General features: G+C 44.5%; 1 protein-coding gene across 1 annotated transcript in view; it reads right to left on the reverse strand.

The window, feature by feature from the left end:
* Nucleotides 1–297: 297 nt before the first annotated feature.
* LOC147893271 (Polyketide synthase, enoylreductase family protein) overlaps nt 298–26117 on the reverse strand; it is a 52409-nt gene continuing 26589 nt past the window's right edge. Inside the window, exons 9-10 of the mRNA XM_087385803.1 lie at nt 770–888; nt 298–585 (exon numbers count right to left, since the gene is read on the reverse strand). Of these exons, the coding sequence (XP_087241929.1) occupies nt 489–585; nt 770–888 (216 nt within the window). The 3' untranslated portion in view covers nt 298–488. The remainder of the gene's footprint in view (nt 586–769; nt 889–26117) is intronic.

Raw genomic sequence — 26117 nt, forward strand, 5'->3', positions numbered from 1 at the left:
TACAATTGCATGTATTTAGTCTCAACAAGACTAGGTCTGTAGTCAATAATACAGATCAACAGAAACAGTTGTTGCCTAAGTCGAGAATCCCTAAGGTCAGTTAATAAGACAGACCTTGAGGACAACTCATTTCTTACATGGCTATAAAATATTAACTTTTTAAAGTGAAATGCCAAAAAAGCCAATCTGAATGTTGAGAGGAATGGTGGAAAAACTAAGCAAAATGCCACTCGTATTTAATAAGGACTTAAGGACTTCAGCAAACATTGGATCTCATTTGCACTTCAAAACTCTTTCACTAGTAGAAAATAGATGCTAAACAAACTGACAAGTTAGAAACTTTTACTCCAATGAATTTCACTCGGTCTCATTTATTATAATTCAGAAGCCAAGACTGCTGCCTGCATAAAACTTTATTGCATCTATCAACCTAGTAAATAAATCACCGCAGAGAAATAACACTGCCTGAAGCCAACGCTTCAATCCACTTAAGTGAAAGTAAGAACCTGCTTTGGTTTTGAGCCATGCTTGCCAAGTGCCTTCTCTAATGCAAAGCTGAACTCTGAAAAAGGCACTTTCTCGACTCTGTCCAAGCAAAGCAAAGAAAATCCAACATTAGCAGGTGACTTCCCTACCGATGTCAGCTTAAACTACACAACTTTCAGTATTAAAGAGTTTTATGTTGTCAACCAAGGTGCAGAAATCTCTGAAGTGCTGCAGAAGTATTGAGCTGATGAGCATTGTGGACCGTGGTTAAGAGTAGCCATACCCGTAAGTAAGCTTGCCTTCATGGACTAGCTGAAGCAGGTAATCTATCATTGCAGTCAAGTCTTCACGAGTATGCCTGCTTACCCATTTCTGAAGCCAAAATCCTTTCAACTGGATGTCCTGAACGAAACAAGGGCTTTCAAGCTTTCATCATCTCGAATTGTGTCTAACAAGAAGGTTTGACCTCTCACGTAAAATTTATATGGTCAGGATAACTGGAAAACTCCATGCTACACTTGAGTGGAATCAAAGCATCCTCTCACAATTTCAATCCTTGAAATCTTTCTGACACGTCAAGTAATCTACCTTTTAAATTCTCAAGCTTCAATAGCCTTGTACAGTTACTTATCTTGCTTTCAAAGCTTAGGAGTTAGGCCCTATCTATTGTCCAATTTAATGCATAATCAAGTTTCCAAACAACTCCACAAAAGGATGCTACTATTCAAATGACCCTACAAAACGACACTGGAATTGACACCACTGGCATACTTTTCCAATTCTTGCTGATAAATTGAGGACAAACAATAGGTGCAGAAAGCTATTCAAAATCTACAGGATAGAGAAGTTTGGGTGCATTGTTGGCCTTGCTCCCATGTGATAACAGGTTTGAGATTGGGTCCAAGCAAGTCTAGCCATGGAAGGTGACCCCACATCCAAGATGTCACCATCTATGGGAAGGGTATTTTTCTACTCCAACTTAATTCCCCGGACACCACTCAAGTACTTGTGGTGGAACAAAGGCCAATGTATCTTGGTCTAGTCCTAGTTTTCTTCATCCCCTGGTGCCACTTTCACAGTGGATGATATGGAGTCGATGCAACACATACCAAGGTACCCCCCCAAGCTATCTTGTCCTCCATCGGGGCCTATTTCAGTACTCTTCTAGAGACCATGATCTCAGCAGCCTCAGTGCTGTCCGACAATGGAGTCCCGAAGGTGCGTATGATCGTGGACGACCCAAACACCCTCCCCACGGCATGATATTGCTGGAGACCCTGGATTGAGGGGGTTTCCAACAACGAGTGGAGGTTTCATACCTACCAGGGCAGTGCCTTTGTTGTAGAAAGATTGAGCCCTGTGGCCAAGACATGGCCATGCTTTGCCGGCCGTCCACCCTCTCGACTTCAGGCTTAGTCGTATTGCCAACAAGACCCTTGCCAGCCCCCGGACGAGATCCCATCCTCCTCAGTCTCAAACCCCATGGGTCGCCCCAACAAAGGGGGTTTGGACTAGAGTGGGAAAGAGAGCTGCAAACAATGCTAGACAACGTACCCAGCGTAGACAGCAAGCAAGAATGAGACCTCAAGCAAAAGATTGAGGCTCCTCGCGAGCACCCTGCCTCTCTAGAGAGGGAGAAGTTGTTCAACCTGCCATTAAAAGGAAACCTAATGGATGGGTGAAAAACTAAGAAAGAAACATTACCTAGCGCTACTAACTCGCAGTCACCTATTTCTAGTAGTGCCAATGACTAGCAACCAATCTTTGTTGCCCCAAAGAGGATGGCCTCCCCCTTATCTCTTTCTACTCCTCCTGGAATATAATCTCAAGCACTCTCTACCTTGCTTTCTAGTAGATCTTTGATTCAAGGAAAAAGCCTAGTGGAGTGACAAAATCGATTCCATCAATGGTGCCCAATCACTCTTTTAGACATTGTGCATAACATCTTAACTACGTCTTAGATAAAAATATTATTGTAGTGTCAGTGTATATTAGACAAGGAGGCTAGAGGCACTTCTTTCCTTGTAAAAGGTTTTTACCCTCAAGAACAGTTGAGTGTTAGTATGGGTCCTAGCTCCCAGTTTCAGTTACACCCTAGGGTTTTAAGGTTTTATACCCTTGCACTATCTCCTCTTCATTGTGGTTCAATATACAGCAATTGATGGCGTGCAGTCCAGGCTGGTAGAGCCTCACGATCAGTGTGCAGGAGAGCATCTGACTGGAGGACAGCTGCAGCAGTGGCAGCACTGCAGAGCACAACAGCGCAGCTTATGCAGCAGGGCCAGGTAGAACTCGGCAACGTCACATCTGACTGCACTTTTGACCAGCTCACTGCTGTAAGTTTCTGGCTCTTCTATGAGCTGTTTTTATCCCTCGCTTTGTGGATGGATAAGAGTCTCACTTCTTCTCTATTTCCTGCCTCCATTTTCTGAGTGTAGATTCAGCATGTGTGTGCACCAACATTATGAGAATCAGTGACAAAAAGAGAGAGAAAGGTGACAAAGTAGAAGTCCAATTCAGCAAATGTTGCAAAAGAGGAGCTCTTTCTAGTCAGAGAACTGCTCAGCTCATGCAGTGAGTGAGGACTGATGATGGCTGGTATGTTAATAGCAGCGCCCCGAGACACGTCCAACAACAAGAATTGGTTCAAGATACTAAAACTTGCACATTCGAATTCATCAGTGACTATTGGAGATAGCAGAAAGTGATTAGTAGAAGTGATTAGGAGCATTCCATTCACCACAAATTCAGTGTTCTCTATGTACCTAATCTATACAAAAGTCTGCTTTCTCTAAGCCAGGTTACAAAGAACAAGATGAAGGCAGAATTTGATGACTTCAAAGTCCTGATCCGATCAAAGAATGGCAGAAAGATCGTGGGACGAGGAACGACAGAACATGGGCAAGGCATTGCTCGCCCATGTGGATGTAGACAGTTCAAAGTTGTTGCATGAAAATTTGGGCACGTCTGCCACGGGGCTCTCTCAGAGATGCACAGGGCTGGATTCGTGGACGGAGTTCCACACATTGCAGCCAATGCAAAGGTCTCCAAGGCTTGCATGAGCGGCAAGCAATACCAGGAGGCTAAACAGAGAGCCAAGGTCCACTGGAGTTGGTCATTCAGGCATACGTAGAAAGATGTCTACCACATCATTCTCCAAAGCCGGGGTATTATCTTACTTTTACTAATGATTTTAGTATGATGACATGGTCTATTGTATTGCAAAGAAATCTTAGGCATTCAATAAGTTCAACGAACGGAAGGCCAAAATCGAGAGAGAGTTAGGAAAGAAAGCCAAAACATTCCAAACCGATAGAGGGGAAGAGTTCAATTCAGAGGCTTTCGATGCCTACTACAAGAAACTAGGATTAAGAGATCATTGACCACTACACACATCCCAGCAAAACGAGGTGATAGAGAGAAAGAAACGAGTAATCACAGAGATGGGGCCATGTATGTTGAGGAGGAAGAAGCTTTACATATCCTTTTGGGGTGAGGCAGACCATGTGGCAATGTACATCCTAAATAGGATAAGACAAATACGGTTGAGGGGAAAACTCCATGTGAGGCATACAATGTTGGAAAACCCATCATTACCCATTTGAGGGTTTTCGTTTTGAATGCTTATGTACATGTGAACAAAGTAGATAGAACAAAGTCATATCCCAAGAGCAAGGAGTGCATCTTTGTAGGTTACAATGAGAATTCAAAGGCTTATCGACTATATGACCAAGAGACAAAGAAGGTGGTGGTGAGAAAAGATGTAGTTTTCAAGGAGATAGAGTCCGAGTCATGCGCGATTGCACTAGAGGCTCAAGTTGTTCCTCCTCAAAGACCCAGGCTTGCTATTACGCAAGACAAGGAGACAAAGGATCCAGAGACTAAGATTCTCAGAGGCACCTAAGCCAACAGATTTCGATGTTTTTTGAAATTTTTGAGCTGCCCGCATACAAACGCCTCTGTCCCGCACCATTTTGGCTGAAATTTTTTTCTCTGTACAGTCGTACAACATGTGCGAGACGGTGCCAAGAATCTGTACGACCTGTCAAAAGTTGGTTTCAAGCATTTTTGGGCTGTTTTATGAGGTTATTTTCTCAGATCTAGACTCTTTTCAGTCATTTGGGCCTTCCTCTAGCTGCTCCAACCTGCTCTAGCATGATTTTGCTGGGATTTTCTCCCTCTTGACTCAAATCTACCTGGCACAGTTGGATTTGAAGCTTTTCACCCTCTTTTATGTCACATTTGCACACATTGCAATGACATTGCTCTAGAAATTGAGGCTTTTGTGTCACATTGGCAGATTTTGCAGTGACATTTGCTCCTTTTGCTCACATTTTGGGGATTTTGCAGTATTGCCCTATTTTGACTCCATTTCAACTCCGACGTTGGGGATTTTGAATCTATTGCTAGCAAATTGCAGGATATTGTCAGATTTGCAAGTTATTCTGTCACATTTGCCTAAATTGCAGTGACATTTCGCTGCTTTGAAATGAAATTGGGGGTTTTCAGTGACATTGGCAAGAAATTGCAGCAAATTTGGTCACATTTTGCAAAATTACAGCTTATTTTGGAACTTTTACCAATTCGCCCTCTTTTTGGCATAATTGCCCTCTCTAAATTGGGGGCTTTTGCCAGATTTGCTTATATATTTGCAGCATTCTTTGGTTGACAAGCACTTTTATTTTTTGGGCATTTTCATTTGCAATGGCAAACCATGAATCTTTTGGGATGCTTGATGTTGAGGACAAGCTTGATGGCACCAATTATCCCATGTGGTCGTACTTGGTGCGCTACCTGTTGGTGTCCAGGAACTTTTGGGAAATTGTATATGGATCGGAGACTAGATTTGTCTCTTCATCACAAGCACCTCCTGCCACCGCAGCCACTTCTGCCACTTTTGGTTCATCTACCACTACTCCCTCTGTGCCTGCCATCGACCCTCCAACACAAGAACAGATTCGTTGGGATCAACAAGATGCACAAGCACATGCAATGATTGCCATGAATTGCAATGAGCTCACATTCGGTCTTGCAAAACAGCCAAGGCTGCATGGGACACTTTGGCCAGTCTTTATCAGATACGCAATGAGGCCAGAGTTGCTTATATGCACAGGCAGCTTGACAATGTTAAGATGAATGAAGGGGCAGCATGGATGCCTATTTGACACGGGTCAAAGACTTTAGAGAGCATCTCATCAATGTTGATGAGATTGTACCAGACTCACAGCTTGTGTCTACCACACTTGATGGGTTCCCTGACTCATACCAAGGATTTGCTACAACACTTTGACTAGTGGCCATGGGTAACCCTAACCACTATTCTTTTGATCAGCTTGTTTCCCTACTTATACTAGAGGAGTAGAGTCGCCAAAACAGGGCTGCTTCCACTCTGCAGATCAAGCCTTTGTTATTGATCATAGGGGGCAAAGGAAAAGGGGGGGAAATTACAGCAAGCCCCAACCTACATCAGGTACCTCATCCTCTTCCTCTCCTGCCGATAGGAAGAAGAAGAAACGCTGCAAATTATTGCAGGAAACCAGGTCATAACATCTCTGAGTGCCGGAAGCGTATTGCTTCCAAGAAGAAGCAGGGACAGCCAGGACTGCAAGGTCTTGTTGTCACAAACACTCCAGCTGCTAATGTCACAACTACAAAGGCAGCCAATCTTGCTCATGATGATTGGGCATTTATTGTGGAGTGTCATTATAATCCTACTTTGCATGATTCAGCTTTTGCAGCCTCAGATTTTCCCTCATACTGGTACTTTGATAGTGGTGCTTCCAAGCACATCACTTCCTGCAAAAATCTCTTTCTCACATTGGGTGGTGTCATTATAATCCTACTTTGCATGATTCAGCTTTTGCAGCCTCAGATTTTCCCTCATACTGGTACTTTGATAGTGGTGCTTCCAAGCACATCACTTCCTGCAAAAATCTCTTTCTCACATTGGGTGGTGTTCCAAAAGGAGGCACTGTCACTTGTGCAAATAATGCAGCATATCCTGTGAAAGGGATTGGTCAAGTGCTTGTCACTACAGTGTCAAGTGATACCATTCCACTTGTGGAAGTTTTATATGTTCCAGGTATCAAAAGAATCTGATTTCTATGTCAAACATCTCCACATATGGCTTCAGAGTTCTTTTTTATGGTTATCGATGTGCCGTTTAAGATAATCAGTACGACATCCATATTGTACTTACTGGAACACTTGATAGAGGGCTACATCATCTTGACATATATGCACAACAGGCTGCTATAGAAGCTATTTCCGTGGCTGATCTGTAATTTCTAATACACATCTATGGCATGAGAGATTAGTGTGTGAGAGGAGAGCACACATAAAGGAATAAGGAGACACCAAAAGTGGTGGAGCAAAAGCTACTCCAGCTTATTCCTCTATCATATATATATGAGTATACATGGGCACTGTACAAGTGGGTGGGCACACTGCCCTTTACCCCAACAACCTCCCACTTAAAGGCAGTGTGCCTTTAAGGGAGTATAGTACACATATAATACAATCAGCCATAGGCTGAAAAACAAGATGACCAGACCATCATCCTATGCCCATCGGCACTTTACAATGTGCAAAGTGCATAGAGGATAAGCTGCTAGCAGACATCAGGTTTGCAGGATAGAAAATGACAAGCTGTAGATGCCTGTCAACCAAGATCTCATGCCAGATCTCACTGGGAGAGTGAACTCTCACCACCACATGCTCCTATGCTAAGTCCATAGCACCCGAACTATCACTGTGCAGAGAAAATGTCTCTGTACCACCTGTGACCATAAGCACATAACCTACAATAGACCTCTGCTGGTCTACCCAACCTGCATCACCTACATGCTGCTCCTGGAAGCATAAGGACCTGATGTCCACAACCGCTTCCCTACTGCGAAAATCTACCATAATCATGCTACCAACTCCCACTGCAACGGAAGCAAGAACTGGAAGTGTAGCCCCAATGGCAAACATGTGAGAACCAAGTCTCAACACAGTCATGGATGCATGAAGTACTATGGCTGCCATATCAACCATAACTTTCTGCTCAACTGATCTGTGATCGTCAAACCTACTATGTTTCAAGTATGGAGCCAATACAGGCAATGGAGTACTCAGTAACTTCCCCCTCTCCATACTGAAACAACCAAGTATCTGAGAAACATCATCAAGACCATGTAGCTCCCACTGCAAAGCATCCCTGTCCATAAGGAACCATATGGCAAGTAACCTCAGAAGGATAGCAACCTCCTGAATACTGAGACCATAACCTGTCTCACTGCACATCACATCCTGAGCTCTCATAATGGTATCAAACCTATGAAGCCAAGCTCGAGGGGATTGCTTCTGGCCATGGAGGCACTTACGAAGCAAACATATCAATGATTCCTGCTTATGCGCAATATGACCCAAGTCAATAACTGCAGAAACCACATCTGTCCTGGCATAACCAGCCAATGGATCATACCGGGCATCATTAGCCAAGGTATCCTCCTCACCATGCATAGCCATAGCCTCATCCTCATCTGCAAGAGGCACTCTGCATCCTAGGAGTAAATTGTAACTTTCCATAGAAGATGCATCAACAATCTCCATAGGAGTATAAACCTGTGGAATACTCGAGACATCTGACCGTCTCTGACCAAAATCAAGAAGTAATTGTGGTTGTCCCAACTTTATAACTTGCTCACCGTGGGAAAAACCTCCCACTCCAAGGGATATGGGCTGCCCCTGCAAAGAATTCGGAGGTATCAGTGCACTTACACCCTCCTGGAATACCACTTTCCTGCTATCCACAGTCCTGGGCTGTCTAAACATAGCATCCTCTCTGAAATAGACATTATGGCTACGTATCAACGCTCTAGTTGAAGAATCCCATAACCTGTAGTCCCTACTAGACTCACTGTATCCAAGGAAGATACACCTCCTCGATCGGGAACCATGAGCATAAGCCTCGCAGCCAAACACACGTAAATGCTCATAACATGGTGCCGTGCCTGTCAAGAAGTCAAATGGCACTCTACCATTCAGAGATCTCTTGGGTGACCTGTTAAGCAAGTATGCAGCTGTCTTACATGCCTCAGCCCAATAGCATTCGGTAAGACCTGCATACCGTAGCATGCTACCAATCTTGTCCAATAGAATCCGATTTATGCTTTCTGCTAAGGCATCGTGAGCAGAAAGATGAGGAGTGGTCAACACCCTCCTGATACCAAGTGTATCACATAGATGCTGAAATCTAGAAGAGGTAAACTCTGCATCACCATCAGTCATCAAGCTCAATAGCTTCTTTCCTGACTGATTTTCAGCATTACCCAAGAAGCGCTGAAATGTATCATATACATCATGCTTCTGCCGAATCGGATATACCCATATGTACTTTGTAGCAGCATCAATAAATGTCACAAAGTAAGAGGCGCCACCCAGTGAAACGGTAGGCATAGGCCCACAAACTGCACCATGAACCAGCTGCAATGGCTCAAGATACCTCTCACTGATTGTCTTCCTCACAAAGGAGGATCCTGACTGCTGACCATCATCACAATCATGACATAAAATTTGAGAGACATCCATAACAGGAATGTATCTCAATGTTGTAAGGGCTTCTATACCTGTAGTAGACATATGTCCAAGTCTGGCATACCATAAACTAGCTAATGGTTGCTTACTAATCATAAGCATCTTATCTTGGACACCTGATACATGCAATGCATAAGAGAATCCAACCCGTGATCCCCTAGCCATAACCAGATTGCCTCTAGCAATCTTCCATGCATGATCACCCAAAGAGACATGATAACTTGCCTCAACCAACTGTCCAGTACTGATCTTGCTCGTAGCAAGTCCTGGTATATGTCTAACCCTCTGTAAAACAAGAATAGAGCCACTAGGCATAACAAGGTGGATATCCCCATAACCATAGACATCCATAGAATGATCAATGCCCATCAAACCACTCTCCACAATGCATTCCTGATATGCACTGAACCATGACCTATGAGGGATCATATGACATGAAGCACATGGATCTAACATCCAATCACCAAGGATGGGTACATCAGTGGCCAAGAAGGAGGTGTCAGACATAGACAAAAGAATGCCTTCATCACTGCTACTGTCAGTGGAAACCCTGGCATCCACGCCTTGAAGCTCAACATGCTTCTTCTCCTTCTTCCTGTCATTCTTAACCTTGCTCTTCTTCTTGTATTTTCTCAGCCATTTCCAGCAATACTTTTTCATGTGGCCATACTTTCCACAATAGAAACATCTAACACAAGTCCGAGAGCTAGACTTGCTCCTGGAATTCCCCCTTGAACATGACCTGTTTCTACCAATAGATCTACCTCTGGAGTGCATATCAAGGCTGTATTTCAGTCCATCAGGACATTTCAACCCATCATGCTGTAACATAACACTATCATGGTCATACATCCGGCATATACGAGTATAGAACTCATATGCATGGCAGTCTACACCCTGTACACCATCTTGTACCTGCAAGTAGACTGACTTCGAGAGTGATGACTGAATGATAGAGCATGCTTGCTCATCCATGTCATCCCAATCACTCTGTTTAATGCTATTAGGCTTGACACCTTTGCATTGAATGGGCTTATGCTGCCTCTTCTGCACTAACACATCATAAATCTGCTCTTTCCAATATTGAAAGTTTGATCCATCCAACCTCTCAATATCAAAGAGGGCACTACCAGCTGTAGATGCCATATTTGTGGCACAATAGCTCACAACCAAAGAGCAGTATAGTGCAATAGGCAACCCAAATGACCAAAAATATATAGTGTCATCCAGACCAATCAGGTCTCCAAATAAACTGGCTGATCCAATGCTCAAAAGCACTCAGCCATAAAGAGGCATAAACAAGAATATATGCAGCCCAGTAACCTGCCAATGCTTGGCAATCCAAGTAAGAAATGCACTGAACCAAATGAGCAATGCCTGCTCAACCAATGGCAATAGGAGCCCAGCTCAACTATCCATAAACATCAGTGCGGCATCCACTAATGCAAATCCATAATGCATCGAAATGGCATTTACTGCATCACCAATGCATCACCTCAAGCGCGCAATCCTTTGGCAACAAAATCAAGCATTCACCACTTGCCAAATGTGCCAAAGTGACTTGCCAAAATGCCAATAATGCCCTTGGACTGAAGTGAGATCCCAATCACTTTCTGTAATTTACTGTGAGTTCCCAATTCACTGTTGTGCAAGAGAAATTCCGACAACAATACCTCACAGCCACTTTGGGCAAAATAACACGCTGTCCCTATCTTTGAACAACGATATCTTTTCACTGAAAGACCGGATGCCAAAGCTGTAAACAGCAAAGTTGTAGCTGGTAGAAAGATCTACAACTTGTCAGTTGACCTCAAGAGCCAAATCCTTGTGGATTCTCAGATATTCTCACCTGAAAAACAGCTTCCTGCACATTGGTCACAAATAGACAGTAGACTGCAACTTTTTGTGGTTTTGCAGAGGCTGTAACTCCTGCAGCTTATACCGGATCAATTTGCTTCCAAAAGCAAAGTTGTAGTATGTTCTGTGAGCTACAACTTTCCAGTTCGGCACAAAGTGTAATTCCGCACCAGGAAAGAGATATTCAGTCCTGAAAATGACTGTTTTGTCATAAAAACAGCAACAGCAGCAATTGTAATGTCCTGACCAATGGCAAACACAATGCCATAAAATCAGCCCCGAATACGGTATCAAATCAGCCCCAAAATGCTGACAAACCAGCCCTGAAACAGCAGCTCCAAACAATGCTAATCTGACAGGATCTCAATACATCACCGTACCACCGTATGTATCCAACATAGGCAAATAACCATGCATCCAACAAACTGTCAATGCATCTCAACCAGGCATGTACCACTGTCAAAGCATGTGTCACTGCCACTGCCAAAGTGATGTATCTGCAAAAAAGATATGCAACCCACTGACTAACTGTAACGAAATGTTCACAAGGACTAAGATGCACCAGAGTATGTCCGTACAAGGACCCAAATGCACGGGAAAACACGAGCTAACAAAGCTCAACTGCAACAAAAAGAAGCTGCATAGGGCACAAGCACATATCCCACACAATGTCCACAAGGCGTACTTCTGCAAAATGTCCCGCAAAGAGACCAAAATCAGCCAATGCTCAGCTCCAAGACCTCAAATGCAACACCGGCTATCTCCCAGGCATACAACTGCATCAAACATGCAATCCAGAGGCTCCCCAACAGCTCCAAGATGAGCTAGAGACAATGGCAAAGAACTATGCCAAGACTGGAACCTGCAAGTGCCAAGAATAGCTATGGCGCCAAAATAAGACCCAACTCTGCAGGGAGGAAACCTCGATGTGAGGTTATAGGTAGCGGCGTCGACGGAATCGCAATCGAAGGACTGTGCGAACTCCACCACAAGTTACATATGCAGCTCTCTAGCGCTCCTTCATGGTCTCCTACGCCAAAGAAGTTGCTCACCAACCGACTCCTGGCTCACAGAATAGTAGCAAAAATTGCTCTTGACGCCTATCTACTAGCTGCCCATGATAACCAACGCCTCCAACAAGCACACAACGTCTAGCCACTTGCTGCAAAGGATGCATCAACAGCCAACGATAGGCTCCCACGAGACAACGTCAAGACCAACGGACAACGGTCTCCTTCCAACGCTAGGTTGCTAGAGCACTGGAGCGCTGGACGATAACCCAAAGTGATTCTTGCAGCTGCATTGTAGAGCAAACAGATTTGGATGATGTCTACCCAAAATCTCTCCGTGAATGAGAGAATCAAGCTCTCCAAAGCTCCCGGTAGATCTCTCAAAGCAGTGTCCGTTCTCCTCTCACCGAGCTCCTCGTAGATCGAACGCCATGGGCTCTGATACTAGTTGTGAGAGAGGAGAGCACACATAAAGGAATAAGGAGACACCAAAAGTGGTGGAGCAAAAGCTACTCCAGCTTATTCCTCTATCATATATATATGAGTATACATGGGCACTATACAAGTGGGTGGGCACACTGCCCTTTACCCCAACAATTAGGACATCTCAACTTCAACAGTTTTGTGAAGATGCATTCACATGACATGGTCGTAGATCTTCCACCCATGCATGCACTTAAAAACATGTATGCGAGGGCTGCTTGTTGGGCAAAATGCATATGATTCCATTTCCCAAGGACGGGACCCTTGGTGCATCCAGGAAGTTGCATCTCATACACAGTGATGTGTGCCAACCAATGCGGACAGCTTCACTTGGTGGGTACTATTACTTTGTTACTTTTATAGATGACTTCACCAGGTTCACTTGGATACATCCCATGAAGCTAAAGTCAGATGTCTTCTCTTGCTTCAAGCATTGGATTGCCTTGGCAGAGAATGAGAGTGGGGAGAAACTCTTGACCTTCCGCACTGACAGGGGGGGTGAGTACTTGTCTCGAGAATTTTAGCAGCCCATGGTATTATTCATCAGTGCACAGTAGCCTACACTTCGCAACAAAATGGACTTGCCGAGCGCAAGAGTAGAACAGAAACAGAAATGGGCAGATGCATGCTTAAAGGAAAGCCTTTGCCCAATAAATTATGGTTGGATGCGATTATGTGTGCCAACTATGTGCTCAACCGAGCACCCACTCAGGCATTAAAGACCATGACTCCCTATGAAGCATGGACAGGTCGTAAGCCTGTCATTTCTCACATGTGGGTGTTTGGGTCTCTTGCGTATGTGCATGTATACCCTCAGTTGAGGCATAAGCTTGATAATAAGGTTGTCAAATGCATCTTCATTGGCTACAATCACAAAGCAAAGGTTACAAGTTGTTACAGCCTAGCACAAGCAAGGTGATTGTCAGTAGGGATGTGGTTTTTGATGAGCATGCCTTCAGTGGAAGCCTCTGATGTGTTTGATTCTATTCCGCCTTTCACAGATACAGAAGACTAAGTGCAGAGCTCCATGCCACATGCTTCTAGCAGCTCCAATCCTCCTCCCATTGCTCCTGCTCGACCTGATTTTCCACCACCAGATGGCCATGCTATCGAGCAAGCAGTTCAAGAGGAGAGGGCTGTCATGAGACAGAAAAAATCAGTCCCTCGTTGGCTTTTGGATACCCTCACGGACAGCAAGCAAACTGAGCCTTTGCATGCTTGCACTAGAGGTGCGCACAAACAGATACAAGGCAATTTTTTGGTTGTAGCTTTGATTGCCACTATAATGAGGAGCCTCTATGTCACAAAGATACATTTGAAGTCATGCATGGATGCAGGCCGTGAGAGCTGAACTTGATTCCATTCAAGCAAATGGCACATAGGACTTGTGTGATTTGCCTGCAGGCAAGTGTGCCATCGGCACAAAGTGGGTTTACAAATTGAAGTGCAAAGCTGATGGCAGTGTTGATCGCTACAAAGCTCGCCTTGTTGCGAAAGGTTTTGCCCAACAGCATGGTATTTACTTTGAAGAGACATTTACTCCCACTTCACACATCACGACCATTCGCTATGCCATTGCTCTTGCATCTCACAAGCATCGGGAAGTCCATCAGTTGGACATCAAGACCGCCTTCCTTCACAGGGATTTAGTGGAATAGTTATATGTCAATCAGCCTCCAGACTTGAACTTCCAGGGTCTGAAACTAGGATATGCTGGCTTAAAAAGGCTCTTTATGGTTTGAAGCAGCACCACAGGCATGGTATGCCAAGATACATTCCTTTTGCTATGCCTCAGGTTTTAGAACAGCCCTACGGAGGTTACTCTTTATGTCCGCAAGAGTGAATCAAAATTTCATATTCTGATTCTATATGTGGATAACATGCTTATCACTAGGCCAGAATTGCAGAAAATTGCAGATTTCAAAGCTAATTTGCAGAAATCATTTGCAATGATAGACATGGGCCGGTTGCACTATTACTTGGGCTTCCATTTTGCATATGTTGAGGGGGGTATAATGATGAGTCAGTCCAAGTACATTGGACAGATCTTAGGCCGCTCCCAATTTGAAGATTGCAAGCCAGTTTCTACACCATTGGAGCCTGGCTTTCGTTTCTCCTCCGAGGATGGGAGTGCACCCTTTATTAGCAGGCTGTGGGCTGCCTTATATATTTATGTCACACCCGGCCTGAGATCTTCAGTATGACGTCTCCTAGTTGAGCAAGTACATGCACATGCCTAGTACACAGCATTGGCAAGCAGTGAAGTAGGTCTTCCGTTAATTGAAGGCCACACAAAATTTGCGACTGCTCTATGGTGACGAGTCTCCACTGGTCTTGCATGCTTTCACGGATAGTGGTTGGGCAGGTTGTTATGACACAAGAGTGTCCCTCAGTGGCAACCCTTTCATGCTTGGATCCTCATGCATTTCATGGTTCAGCAAGAAGCAGCCTACAGTTGCTACTTCCAGTTGTGAAGCTGAATACAAGGTAGCCTTCATAGCTACAGTAAAGTGTGTTTGGCTCCGTAAGCTACTTGCAGATCTTGACATCAAGCAGCCAGCTTCTACTACCATCTACACTGACAGCCAGAGTGCTTTGGCCCCAGTCTTTCATGCGCGTACAAAGCACATTGAGGTTCATTATCATTATGTTCGAGAGCAACTGTCAAAGTTGGAGACATACATTTGTTTTATGTTCCTACAGAGGACAACTTAGCAAATCTCTTCACGAAGGCTCTACCACGGCCCAAGTTTGAGGCTTTTCGACATGCCTTACACTTGGCACCATTTGTTACGTGGTTTGATCTCCTTGTACTGTCATAGGTTGCTATATCCATCTTGGACGAATATGTGCAACCATGATATAGTTTCCAGGTATACCTGAGATGTATCCAGGATACTTCATCCATACCATGGAGGGGATTTTGTTAGCACTTAGCCCTAGTATGGCCTTGTAGGCTAGTCTTAGGTCTCAGTCAACCCTTAGGTTGACTTCATTGGTCAACCATGTGGTTGACTTCGGGGCCATATAGGCCACCCCTTTGTACTTTCTCATTATCCATTTGCAATTACTTTGTGTTCCTTCAGCTTGTTGTTTGCTTTCTTGCACTCCACTCTCATTCCATTGCTGCCTGCACCCAACAAAAGGACCGTGAACTATGCTCTAATGATTCAGAATCAAAAGATTGTTGAACCAAGGACCTTTGAGGAACCAAGGGGAATTCCAAATTGGCGGGCTACCACGGAAGCAGAAATGGAAGCCATTCTCAAGAACCATACATGGAACCTAATTTATAAACTTCAGAGCCCAATTCATCAGACCAAGTGGGTTTACTGCGCCAAGTACAAATCTGATGGGACCTAAGTAAGACTTGTTGTTGAAGGCTATACACAAGCCGAGGGAATCGATTACTTGGAGACATTTGCTCCTATAGCTAGGATGACTACCATAGACACAATCATAGCTTTGGCTGCCCAATATTAGTAGCCAATCTTTCAAATGGACGTGAAGTATGCCTTTCTAAATGAAGAGCCTTAAAAAAAAGTTTATATTGAGCAGCCCGAGGGCTCCCAGCATCCAAGAGAAGGAAAAAACATATGCAAGCTTCGTGGAGCAATTTACAGAGCTGAAACAAGCCCCGACAACATGGTACCAGAGGAAAGATGACTACTTTATTGACATAGATTATCACATACCATCTGATACAGACCTCTGCCTCTTCACAGAAGGAGGTAAAACCATGATTATAATCTTTTATTTGATGACTTAATTAACACACGTGATCACAAGAGGAAGATCTGGGAAGTCAAATGCCTCTTGATGAACTCAAGGCGGGATAAGACACCATTGAGGCTAGGTTGCACGAGCTCGTGTGTGAGCTTAGTTAAATGCCCTCAGGTCTCGACCGGGACAAGTTGGTTGCGCCCTTGTGACTTGGCTCTTGGGTTGTGAACGGCTTTGGAGAAGCCTAGTTCGCAGAGTAGATCATTGTGGATGCTTGCATTTTTAAGTTCTTACTTCTGAGCATTGTGGGCAGATCAGTTATGCTCTCACCCATTGCTTGGATGTTTAAGTGAATCTGTGGACACGTGGCAGAGAGGGGAGTTGTGTGATCCCGAATGGGCTGCTAGTGACAATTCCAAGTTTTATGCAGGTGTTTGAGCAGATATGGATACCTTTAGCCATTGGGGTGTGGGAGCTGAGCCCAGCAAGGTCAATGCTTGGGATAATGATGCTCATGTAGAGTGCAAAATGCATTGAATGCAAGTGAGATTGAATGCTCTATGTATCCTATTTGCCGGTTTCTCCAACTAAGAAAGAAACACCGAAAGGGGCGCCAAGGGTTTGAAGCCAATCGGTGTCCTTGTAATTGAGCAGGAGCACTCTAGCTCGCCCTTCTGTGTTTGAGTTATTTGCTGAATATTTTAGTGTGAAGGATTTTGGCTAGTTAGTTGTTTTTACCACCCTCTTAAAAGACCGATGGTGCTCTTGAGTGTTGGGGTAAAGGCATTATGGCCACCCAAGTACAGTTAGTACACTTAAGTACAGTTAGTACTTTATTTGTTAAGTACACTAAGTACACCGTACTTAGTGTTGTAACCTTATCCTTTCATATAAAAGGTTGACTGTGTGCTAGGGGAGGTACACACATATGTTTTATCCCCACACTCTTGTGTTTATCCTGCTTGTGTGTGTCGGTGTGCTTCTACTCTCCCCTTCCACAACTGGTATCAGAGCCACTCTCCCTATCCTCGCCTATCCAGCAGCAGCCTATTCGTGTGGGTGCCCAAACGTGGGTCTTACCAGCAGCCAGCAGCCAGCAGCCAGTGTCGTCAGCGACGCCAGCAGCTGCTAACGCTGCCAACGCTTCTAGCTGCCAAGGCAACCAGCGACGCCAGCAGCCAAGGCTACCAACGACGCCAGCCGCCAAGGCTACCAGCGACGCCAGCCGCCAGTAGCCACCAACGACGACAGCGGCCAAAGCCACTCGCGACGCCAGCAGCCACCAGCGCCATAGGCGCCAACAGAAGCGGCGCCACCAGCGCCATAAGCGCCAGCAACGGCGCTACCAGCGCCACAGGCGCCAGCAACTCCGCCATCAGCGCCACAAGTGGCCACAGGTGCTTGTACTCGCCATCGCCATCGCCGGAGAGCTCGGAGACGTTCACGATGCGCAACACATCGTAGAGCAGCCCGCTTCATCTGCTTCTTTTTTTTTGGTTCCTTCAGCCTTCAGTTCTTTTCTGTCCCAGCGCAATTTCTGAGCTCATACTTGAGCATTGTGGGTCAGATGTATTGTCAGTGAGGTAGATCTGCAGATCTATGCCTCCTATGTGAGAGAAATTCTCATTTTTTTTGAATTGCGGAATCAAGGGGCTTTTGTAGCCACAGCCAAGCATTGGCTTATACACGCACTTGTTTGCGTATATCCTCCTGATTGGAGTTGATTTGTGCAAGGATTTGATGCATTTTATGACTTACGGGACAGTGGCAGATGCATATGAATTGGGGCTTTTGACATTGTTATGCATATCAGTGTTGGGGGAAACACCTAGATGCCTTATGTGATCAATGGAGCTTTGGGAAAGCAGTGTATGCACTAAAATCTTCAAAAGTTGGCTTCCAGTCAAGGGGCTTTTGCCTCATTCAAGTTCTAAACTGTGTAACACAGTTATAGAGGCAAGAGAAAGTCTAATTCTGACAGTTTTGGACAGTTATACAGTCAATTTCTGTTGCTGTACTAGAAAGTACAGTCGGGTACTGTCTGGAGTCAACTTTTGGACTGTAAACAGTCACTTTACTGAAGTTTAAAGTGCATAAAAAATAGTACTGTTTTCACTGTTACAGCAGGGACATACATTGTGTCAAATAAAGGTACTGCTGTACTGTACTACAGAACATCAATTAATGCATTAAGTATTGCTGTTCTGGATCTGCAGCAGGCAGGAAACAGACAGTATTTACTGTTAAGTGGGAGAAAGTTGCAGGTCCTGTGTTCCATTGCAGGAATTAACTTTTGAGCACAACTACAAGTGCATCTGTGCACTTAGTTTGCAGGGAGTCAGGCACCCAAGTGTGGGTTATATTTCTTGCTGATTGTAATGGCTTCATCCTCGGAATCTTCTCTTCTCAATATTAAAAAGTTGCAGGGTGCTGCTAACTACCCAATGTGGAAAAAGATGGTCATGAATGTGCTAATTCTCAGGCAGTTTCATGCTCCTATTATACACAAAGGTGTGAAGCCCACTGGCACATCTGATGATGCTTGGGCACTAGCTGATCTGTCAGCAAAGTCCATAATTGAATTGTCACTCCATGAGAGTGTTGTTTGGAATGTGGATGGTGAAAAAACAGCCTGGGGTGTGTGGAAAAAGCTACAGGACACATATGAGCAGCAAAGTGTAGCCACAAAGATATATTGGTTGCGCAAGTTCTTCAATCTGAAGATGAAGGAAGGGACCTCCATGGATGCACATCTCAATGAGTTTAATTCAATTGTCACTCAACTTGCAAATCAAAAATATGTGGTGGATGAGGAAACCAAGGGTATGACACTCTTGATCTCTCTTCCTGAAAGTTGGGATACATTCACCACAGCTGTAACAAATGCAAACACTTTCATAAGTTTTTCAGATATCACAGGGCTGATTTTGCAAGAAGAGCAGAAGCTGAAAGCTCAAGATGCAGTAAAGCCTAACAATGCCTTAAATGCAAGGGGGAGAAGTCAGCAAAGAGGCAAATCTCAGGAAAGGGGAAAAGGGAGGAGCAAGTCCCGCTCCAACAAAGATGTTGAGTGTTACTACTGTGGCAAAAAGGGACATACCAAAAAGCAGTGCTTTAAACTGAAAAATGATAAGAGAGACAAAGCCAAAAACACTGATGCGTCAGATGCAAAAGCAATTGTACCAGTAAGCAATGGCAAGAGCAGTGTGAAGATTGAAGAGCTTCATTCTACACACGGTTATGACAGTGAGGGAGAGATTCTATTTCTCTCTACTTTGGATGCTCATTCTCTCCATGCAGGAGATTTTGCAAACATGCACTCTTGGATCATTGACTCAGGTGCCTCATTCCATGTTACACCTTACAAAGAATTGTTTGTAAGATATGCAGCAGGCAGTAATGGAGTCGTTTTTCTAGGGGATAATCATGCATGCAGTATTGTTGGTGTTGGAGATGTCAGGCTTGTATTTGCTGATGGTACTCAGCTTAGCTTCACAATGTTAGGCATGTACCCGAAGTCAAGAAAAATCTGATTTCTACTGGCATGTTGGATGACGAAGGTTTTGTGACCAGCTTTGGTCATGGTTTCTGGAAGGTCACCAAAGGTGCCCTGGTTGTTGCCAGAGGCTCTAAGGTTGACACAATGTATACTCTCCATGCTAAAGTATGTAATCATGCTGATATTCATGCCACCGAGCTGCCGAATATTTCTATGTGGCATAGCCGGATGGGACATATGAGCATAAGTGGAATGGAGCAATTGGCTCGCCTTGGCTACTTACCGTCTCTTAAATTTTCTGATTTAAAGTTTTGTGAGCACTGCATATATGGTAGACAGTTACAGTGTCCTCATAAAAGGAAATTAGGACATAAAGATGCTCAACTTGAGCTTGTGCATACAGACGTGTGTGAGATGCCTAGTCCTTCACTTGGAGGTGCACGGTACTTTGTCACATTTATAGATGATTCCACAAGGAAGGTGTGGGTGTATCCTCTTCGATTGAAGAGTGATGTTTTTCCAGTGTTCCAGAAATGGCTTGCTATGGTTGAGAACCAAACAGGCAGAACACTGAAGGCTTTGCGGTCAGATAACGGTGGGGAGTATATGTCTAATGCATTCAATGCATTTTGTGATGCTAGAGGTATTAAAAGAGAACTCACTGCTCCTTACAGTCCAGCGTAAAATGGCACTGCAGAGCGTATGAATAGAACCATACAGGAAAAGTCTCGCTCTATGATGTCACATGCTGCTTTACCTCATGGATTTTGGGCTGAAGCTGTAAAAACAGCAGTACACCTCATCAATAGGTCACCAAATAAAAGACTAGATGGCAGAGTGCCAGAGGAGCTTTGGACAGGAAAACCTCCTTCCTATAAGCACTTGAGGGTCTTTGGCTGCACTGCGTACGTGCATATACGCAGAGAAGATCGCAGCAAGCTTGATCCTAAGTCTCTTAAATGCATTTTTCTTGGATATGGTGACAGTGGTGAGATGGGTTACCGCCTATGGGATCCTGTGAATAAGAAGCTAATACGCAGCAATGATGTCTTATTTGATGAGTCATGTATGTTTAAGGCAGCAGATAAGCCTTCTGATGCTTCAGAGGTTGACATTGATGACTCGGGACATCCTGTACAATTCAGGCAGGGTGCGAATCAGCCACAACAGCAGCGTAATCAGCCAATGCATGATGCTGCAGCAGGTCCAAATGGACAGCCCGCAGTGGCGGAAGATGTACTACGGGACATGCCACCTTTGGAAGACCTCCCAGGCATAATTCTGCAGCCTGATCTACTGGAACAGCAACCTGTTTTAGGTGAGCAGCAAGTTGGACAGCAAGACCAATGGGTCCGAAGGTCCACTCGACAAATGAAACCACCAGACAGATTTGTTCCAGGAGCAGATTTTATTATGCTTACAGATTGTGGAGAACCTTCCTGTTACAAGGAAGCCGTGCAAATGCATGATAAAAGGCTATGGGAACTAGCCATGAAGTCTGAAATGGACAGTCTCCATAAAAATGGTACTTGGGAATTGGTGCAGTTGCCTAAGGGCATGAAATTACTGCTATGCAAGTGGGTGTATAGATTGAAAGTCACACTTGGAGCTAAGCCAAGGTATAAAGCCAGGTTGGTTGCCAAGGGCTTTAAGCAGGAGTATGGTGTCGATTTTGATGAGATCTTTTCTCCAGTGGTTAAGATGACCACACTCAGGATTGTACTTGCTTTGGTTGCATGTGAGAATTTGGAATTATGCCAAATGGATGTGAAGACAGCCTTTCTTCACGGTGATCTTCATGAGGAGATCTACATGCAGCAGCCAGAAGGATTTGCAGTCAAGGGCAAGGAGTCACTTGTATGCAAGCTTAAAAAGAGCCTTTACGGGCTGAAACAGGCACCAAGGGAATGGTATAAGAAATTTGATACCTTCATGAAGTCCCAAGGTTTCAGGAGAAGTGATGACGATCACTGCTTATATACCAAAAGGGCTGCAAATGGCAGCTTAATCATTCTCATTTTATATGTGGATGACATGCTTATTGCTGGTAGAGCTCGTAAGGAGCTTGATGATCTTAAGAAAAGATTGCATGAGGCCTTTGATATGAAGGACCTTGGTGATGCAAATCACATACTGGGAATGCGGATACGGAGAGACAGGGGACAGCGTTTGTTGTATTTGTCTCAAACCGAATATATTGGCAAAGTATTGCACAGGTTTCATATGGAGGGGGGGAAGACCCTTAGTTCTCCATTGCCTCCGTATGTGAAACTCAGTGCAATGGACAGCCCACACTCAGATGCTGATAGGGCTGAAATGGCCAAGATTCCGTATGCTTCAGCTTGTGGCAGTCTCATGTATGCCATGGTTGCTACCAGACCTGATATTGCGTTTGCAGTGGGAGTGGTTAGCAGGTATATGGCAAATCCAGGCAAGAAGCATTGGAATGCAGTGAAAGGGATCATGAGATACCTGAAGGGCACACAGGATTTGTGCATATGCTTTGGCAAGCGAGATGCAAAGGTGCATGGTTATGTGGATTCAGATTTTGCTGGTCATCCCGATAACCGGAAGTCTACTACCGGTTATGTTTATACATTCACTGGAGGTGCAGTGTCATGGATGTCAGTGCATAGCCTTGTCTACCACGGAAGCTGAATATATTGCAGCTACAGAGGCATGCAAGGAGGCCTTATGGTTATCTCGGCTAGTGGGAGACTTGGGCATTACAGGTGATATTCCATTGTTGCATTGTGACAGTCAGAGTGCTATTCAGTTGGCACACAATCCTGTCTTTCATGCAAAGACAAAGCACATTGATGTGAAGTATCACTTCATCAGGGAGGTAATAGATGATAAGCTGATTCAGCTTGTCAAGATTCACACAGATGATAATCCAGCAGATCTGTTGACAAAAGGCTTGCCTGCAGAGCGGTTTGCACATTGCCGACAGTTGATGGGTATAGGGTGAGCCTCATTTATTTTTACTTGAGGGCATATTGCCTTTAAGTGGGAGGTTGTTGGGGTAAAGGCATTATGGCCACCCAAGTACAGTTAGTACACTTAAGTACAGTTAGTACTTTATTTGTTAAGTACACTAAGTACACCGTACTTAGTGTTGTAACCTTATCCTTTCATATAAAGGTTGACTGTGTGCTAGGGGAGGTACACACATATGTTTTATCCCCACACTCTTGTGTTTATCCTGCTTGTGTGTCGGTGTGCTTCTACTCTCCCCTTCCACATTGAGGTAGCCAAATTATTTGTGAGAGAAATCTTTCGCTTGCATGGTATGCCTAAGAGTGGCCTTGAGAATGGTTTCACTTGCTCATTTCCAGCTCTTAAAAACTTGCCTATTCTCCACCAAACAGCCATGGAAAAGGGAGAGAATATGTCTTCAACACCTCTTGACAGATGAAGATGCTATCGCTTTTCTGCTAGCCTTCTATTCTAAGAAAGTAGTAAAAAGTCCTAAATCTGTCATTTTGAATAGTGCTCGTGCATGAGTCCCAAGGCCAACCAAGCCAACTACAACTGCATTAAATGCTTTTGTCCGAGAGAATGAGAGGGTCTGTGCCTCGCCCTGCAGTCCGTACTAACTGTACAGATTGTTTCGTACTTCACCCTACAGTCCATACAAACTATACGGACTGTTCCATACAGACCCACTATATAACAGCGTCCGTACTGCCCGTTCACCCAGTCTGTACCAGCAGCAAATAAGTCCTCCATACAACCATACGGCAGCAATGCTTGGGAGTCCGTACAACTGTACGGCAACAATCCTTTATTCTCTGTGTGAATTTTTCCTCCACGAGATCCCGTCGTCATCCACTTTACGTGAACAGCTTCAGGTGCTTCTACAAGCTACCTTGCTAATTGGATCCAAGGCAGGGGGAAATGCCACATGGCACCCCCCTTTCATTTGCCCCCAGCACGCCTTCTTTGGGGGCACTTTATAAGACCAAACCAATGGCCAACATAGATTTCTAAGGTTCTTTGGCCCCTCTTGGACCTAAACCTCTCATTTACGATTCCGTAAGTGTTAGACACTACTTTTTTCTACTGCAGATCACGGGAGCAGCACCAATTCTTTCCTCCCAGCCAACCTTGCTGAAGCACGAGAGCTGACGGACAATTCGAATCAGAAAAACTTACGCGAACTTCATTCTCTTCTCTCTCTAGCTTCAACAAGCCCCATCTCCCTAGATGGATCTAGATGCCACATGTCATCATCATAGGGCCTTCCTAATGCAACATTTCACCCCTCTCTTGGGATGTTTTAAAATCCTTTGTCCCTAGGCACATTCCTTGCGTTAGGCCCTTAGCCTTAGATCCACCTAGTCTGATGCTATCAACCCTCACCTAGGACCTTGACATTAATTCCCTCCTGATCATTTACATGAAGCGCAAACAAATAATTATAAACATAGATCCTTTAAGGGAAATGTCGACTGATTCTTCCGAGGTCATGCTACCTCGGCTAGAGCGTAACATTCCTTCCCTCTTCAGACATCAGCGTCCTCGATGATAAAGTCTGGGAACACTCTCCGCAACTGGTACACGGATTCCCAGGTAGCTTCGGATAGAGGCTGACCATGCCATGCAACCAACACCGTGGGTATCTTCCGATTTCGTATTTTGTTCCTCGGTCCTGGATTCTTGTTGGTTTGCGCCTCGCATTATCCTCTATCTCCTAAAACAAAACCACACCTTCGATTAGTGAGTCACCTGTATGTAAAAATTTCTTTAAGCGCAAAACATGAAAAACCGGGTGCACCTTATACCCCTGTGGCAATTCTAATTTATAGGCTACCTTGCCTATTTTCTTTAGAATTAACCACGGCCCACAGTATCGAGGTGATAACTTAGCACACTCTCCTGAAGTCAACGACTTCGAGTGTGAAGGAACTCTGAGAAAAACTTTTTCTCCTTCCTTAAATACTCTTATAGACCGGTTTTCATCCGCATACACCTTGGCTCTATCCATAGCCTGGCGGATATTAGCTCTCGCAAGTGCTAGCATCTCCCGCATCTGAACCACAAAGTTCGCGGCACTAGGCACTTTCTGAGGTACTCCAACTATAGTTGGATTGGCTGGTTTATAACCATAGTTCAGCTCAAACGGACTGAACCCTGTAGAGGAATCTTTTCTATCATTGTAGGCAAACTCCAACAATGGCAACCACTTGTCCCATGTATGTTGCCTCAATGACACATATGCCCTCAGCATATCCTCTACAGTCAAGTTGACTCTCTCCGTCTGACCATCCGTCTCAGGATGATCCCCACTACTCATTTCCAACTCAGTCCTTAGTGTCTCAAATACCGCTGTCCAAAAATGACCGGTAAATCTGACATCTCTGTCTGACACTATGGATCTAGGCAATCCATGCAGACGAAATATATGTCTAATAAACAAATCCGCCACTTGCGGGGCACTAACAGACTCTCTAGTCGGAATGAAGTGAGCCATCTTGGTTAGATGATCAACCACCACAAGGATAGAATCATACCCTCCTTGTGTTGTAGGCAGCCCTACAATAAAGTCCATGGAAATGCTCTCCCACTTACTTAGTGGTATTTCCAAGGGCTGTAAAAGTCCGAGTAGCTTCACCCGCTCGGCCTTACTTACCTGACACGAGAAACACCGTGTCACATATTCATGAATATGCTTTTTCATCTTTGGCCAAAAGAAATCTCGCTTCACGAGATCATATGTCTTTTCGACCCCTGGATGTCCCGCACATGGGCTATCATGGCACTGTCGAATGACTCTCTGCCTGAGATCATTCTGACTAGGTACTACTACCTTGCCATTTCTTTTTAGCATACCATCCCTTATGGTATATCTTGCATAAGTTTGGCCTTTTTTGGATGCCAGGTTATCCTTTTCATTTTCCCCGGGTCTAAACACATGAGCTTTAGGCCATAAGCTCTGGACAAACTCATCCACCTTTTGAGTTTCTCTAATTTCGGTCATTAGAGCACTCTCTAATACCGTGAAACTCAGGTTGTGCATAATGCGAGACAACGCATCAGCAACCTTGTTATCTTTTCCTCTTCGGTACCGAATCGTTAAATTAAACTCCTGCATGAGCTCTGCCCACCTAGCTTGGCGGCCCCTCAAGTCAGGCTGTTTACAGAAATGTTTCAGAGTATCATAATCCACATCCACATAAAACTCTGAACCATACAAATAATGCCTCCATGTTTTCAAAGCATGGATAACAGCATACAACTCCAATTCATGAGTTGGCCAATTCCTTTGAGAGGGAGAAAGCTTCTTGCTTTCAAAGGCTACTGGCCTTCCCTCTTGAAGGAGGATTGCTCCTACCGCAATGCCACTTGCATCGGTTTCCAGGAACAACGGTTTCTGGGGATCAACTATTTTTAACACCGGTCCTGTGACCACAGCTTGTTTTATGGTGTTAAAACTTCCTTGTTGATTCTGTCCCCATATAAAAGGTACTTTATCT

Source organism: Dipteris shenzhenensis, chromosome 15 (assembly GCF_047967505.1).
Source record: "Dipteris shenzhenensis isolate YYH24624 ecotype China chromosome 15, Dip_SZ_1.0, whole genome shotgun sequence".
NCBI lineage: Eukaryota > Viridiplantae > Streptophyta > Polypodiopsida > Gleicheniales > Dipteridaceae > Dipteris > Dipteris shenzhenensis.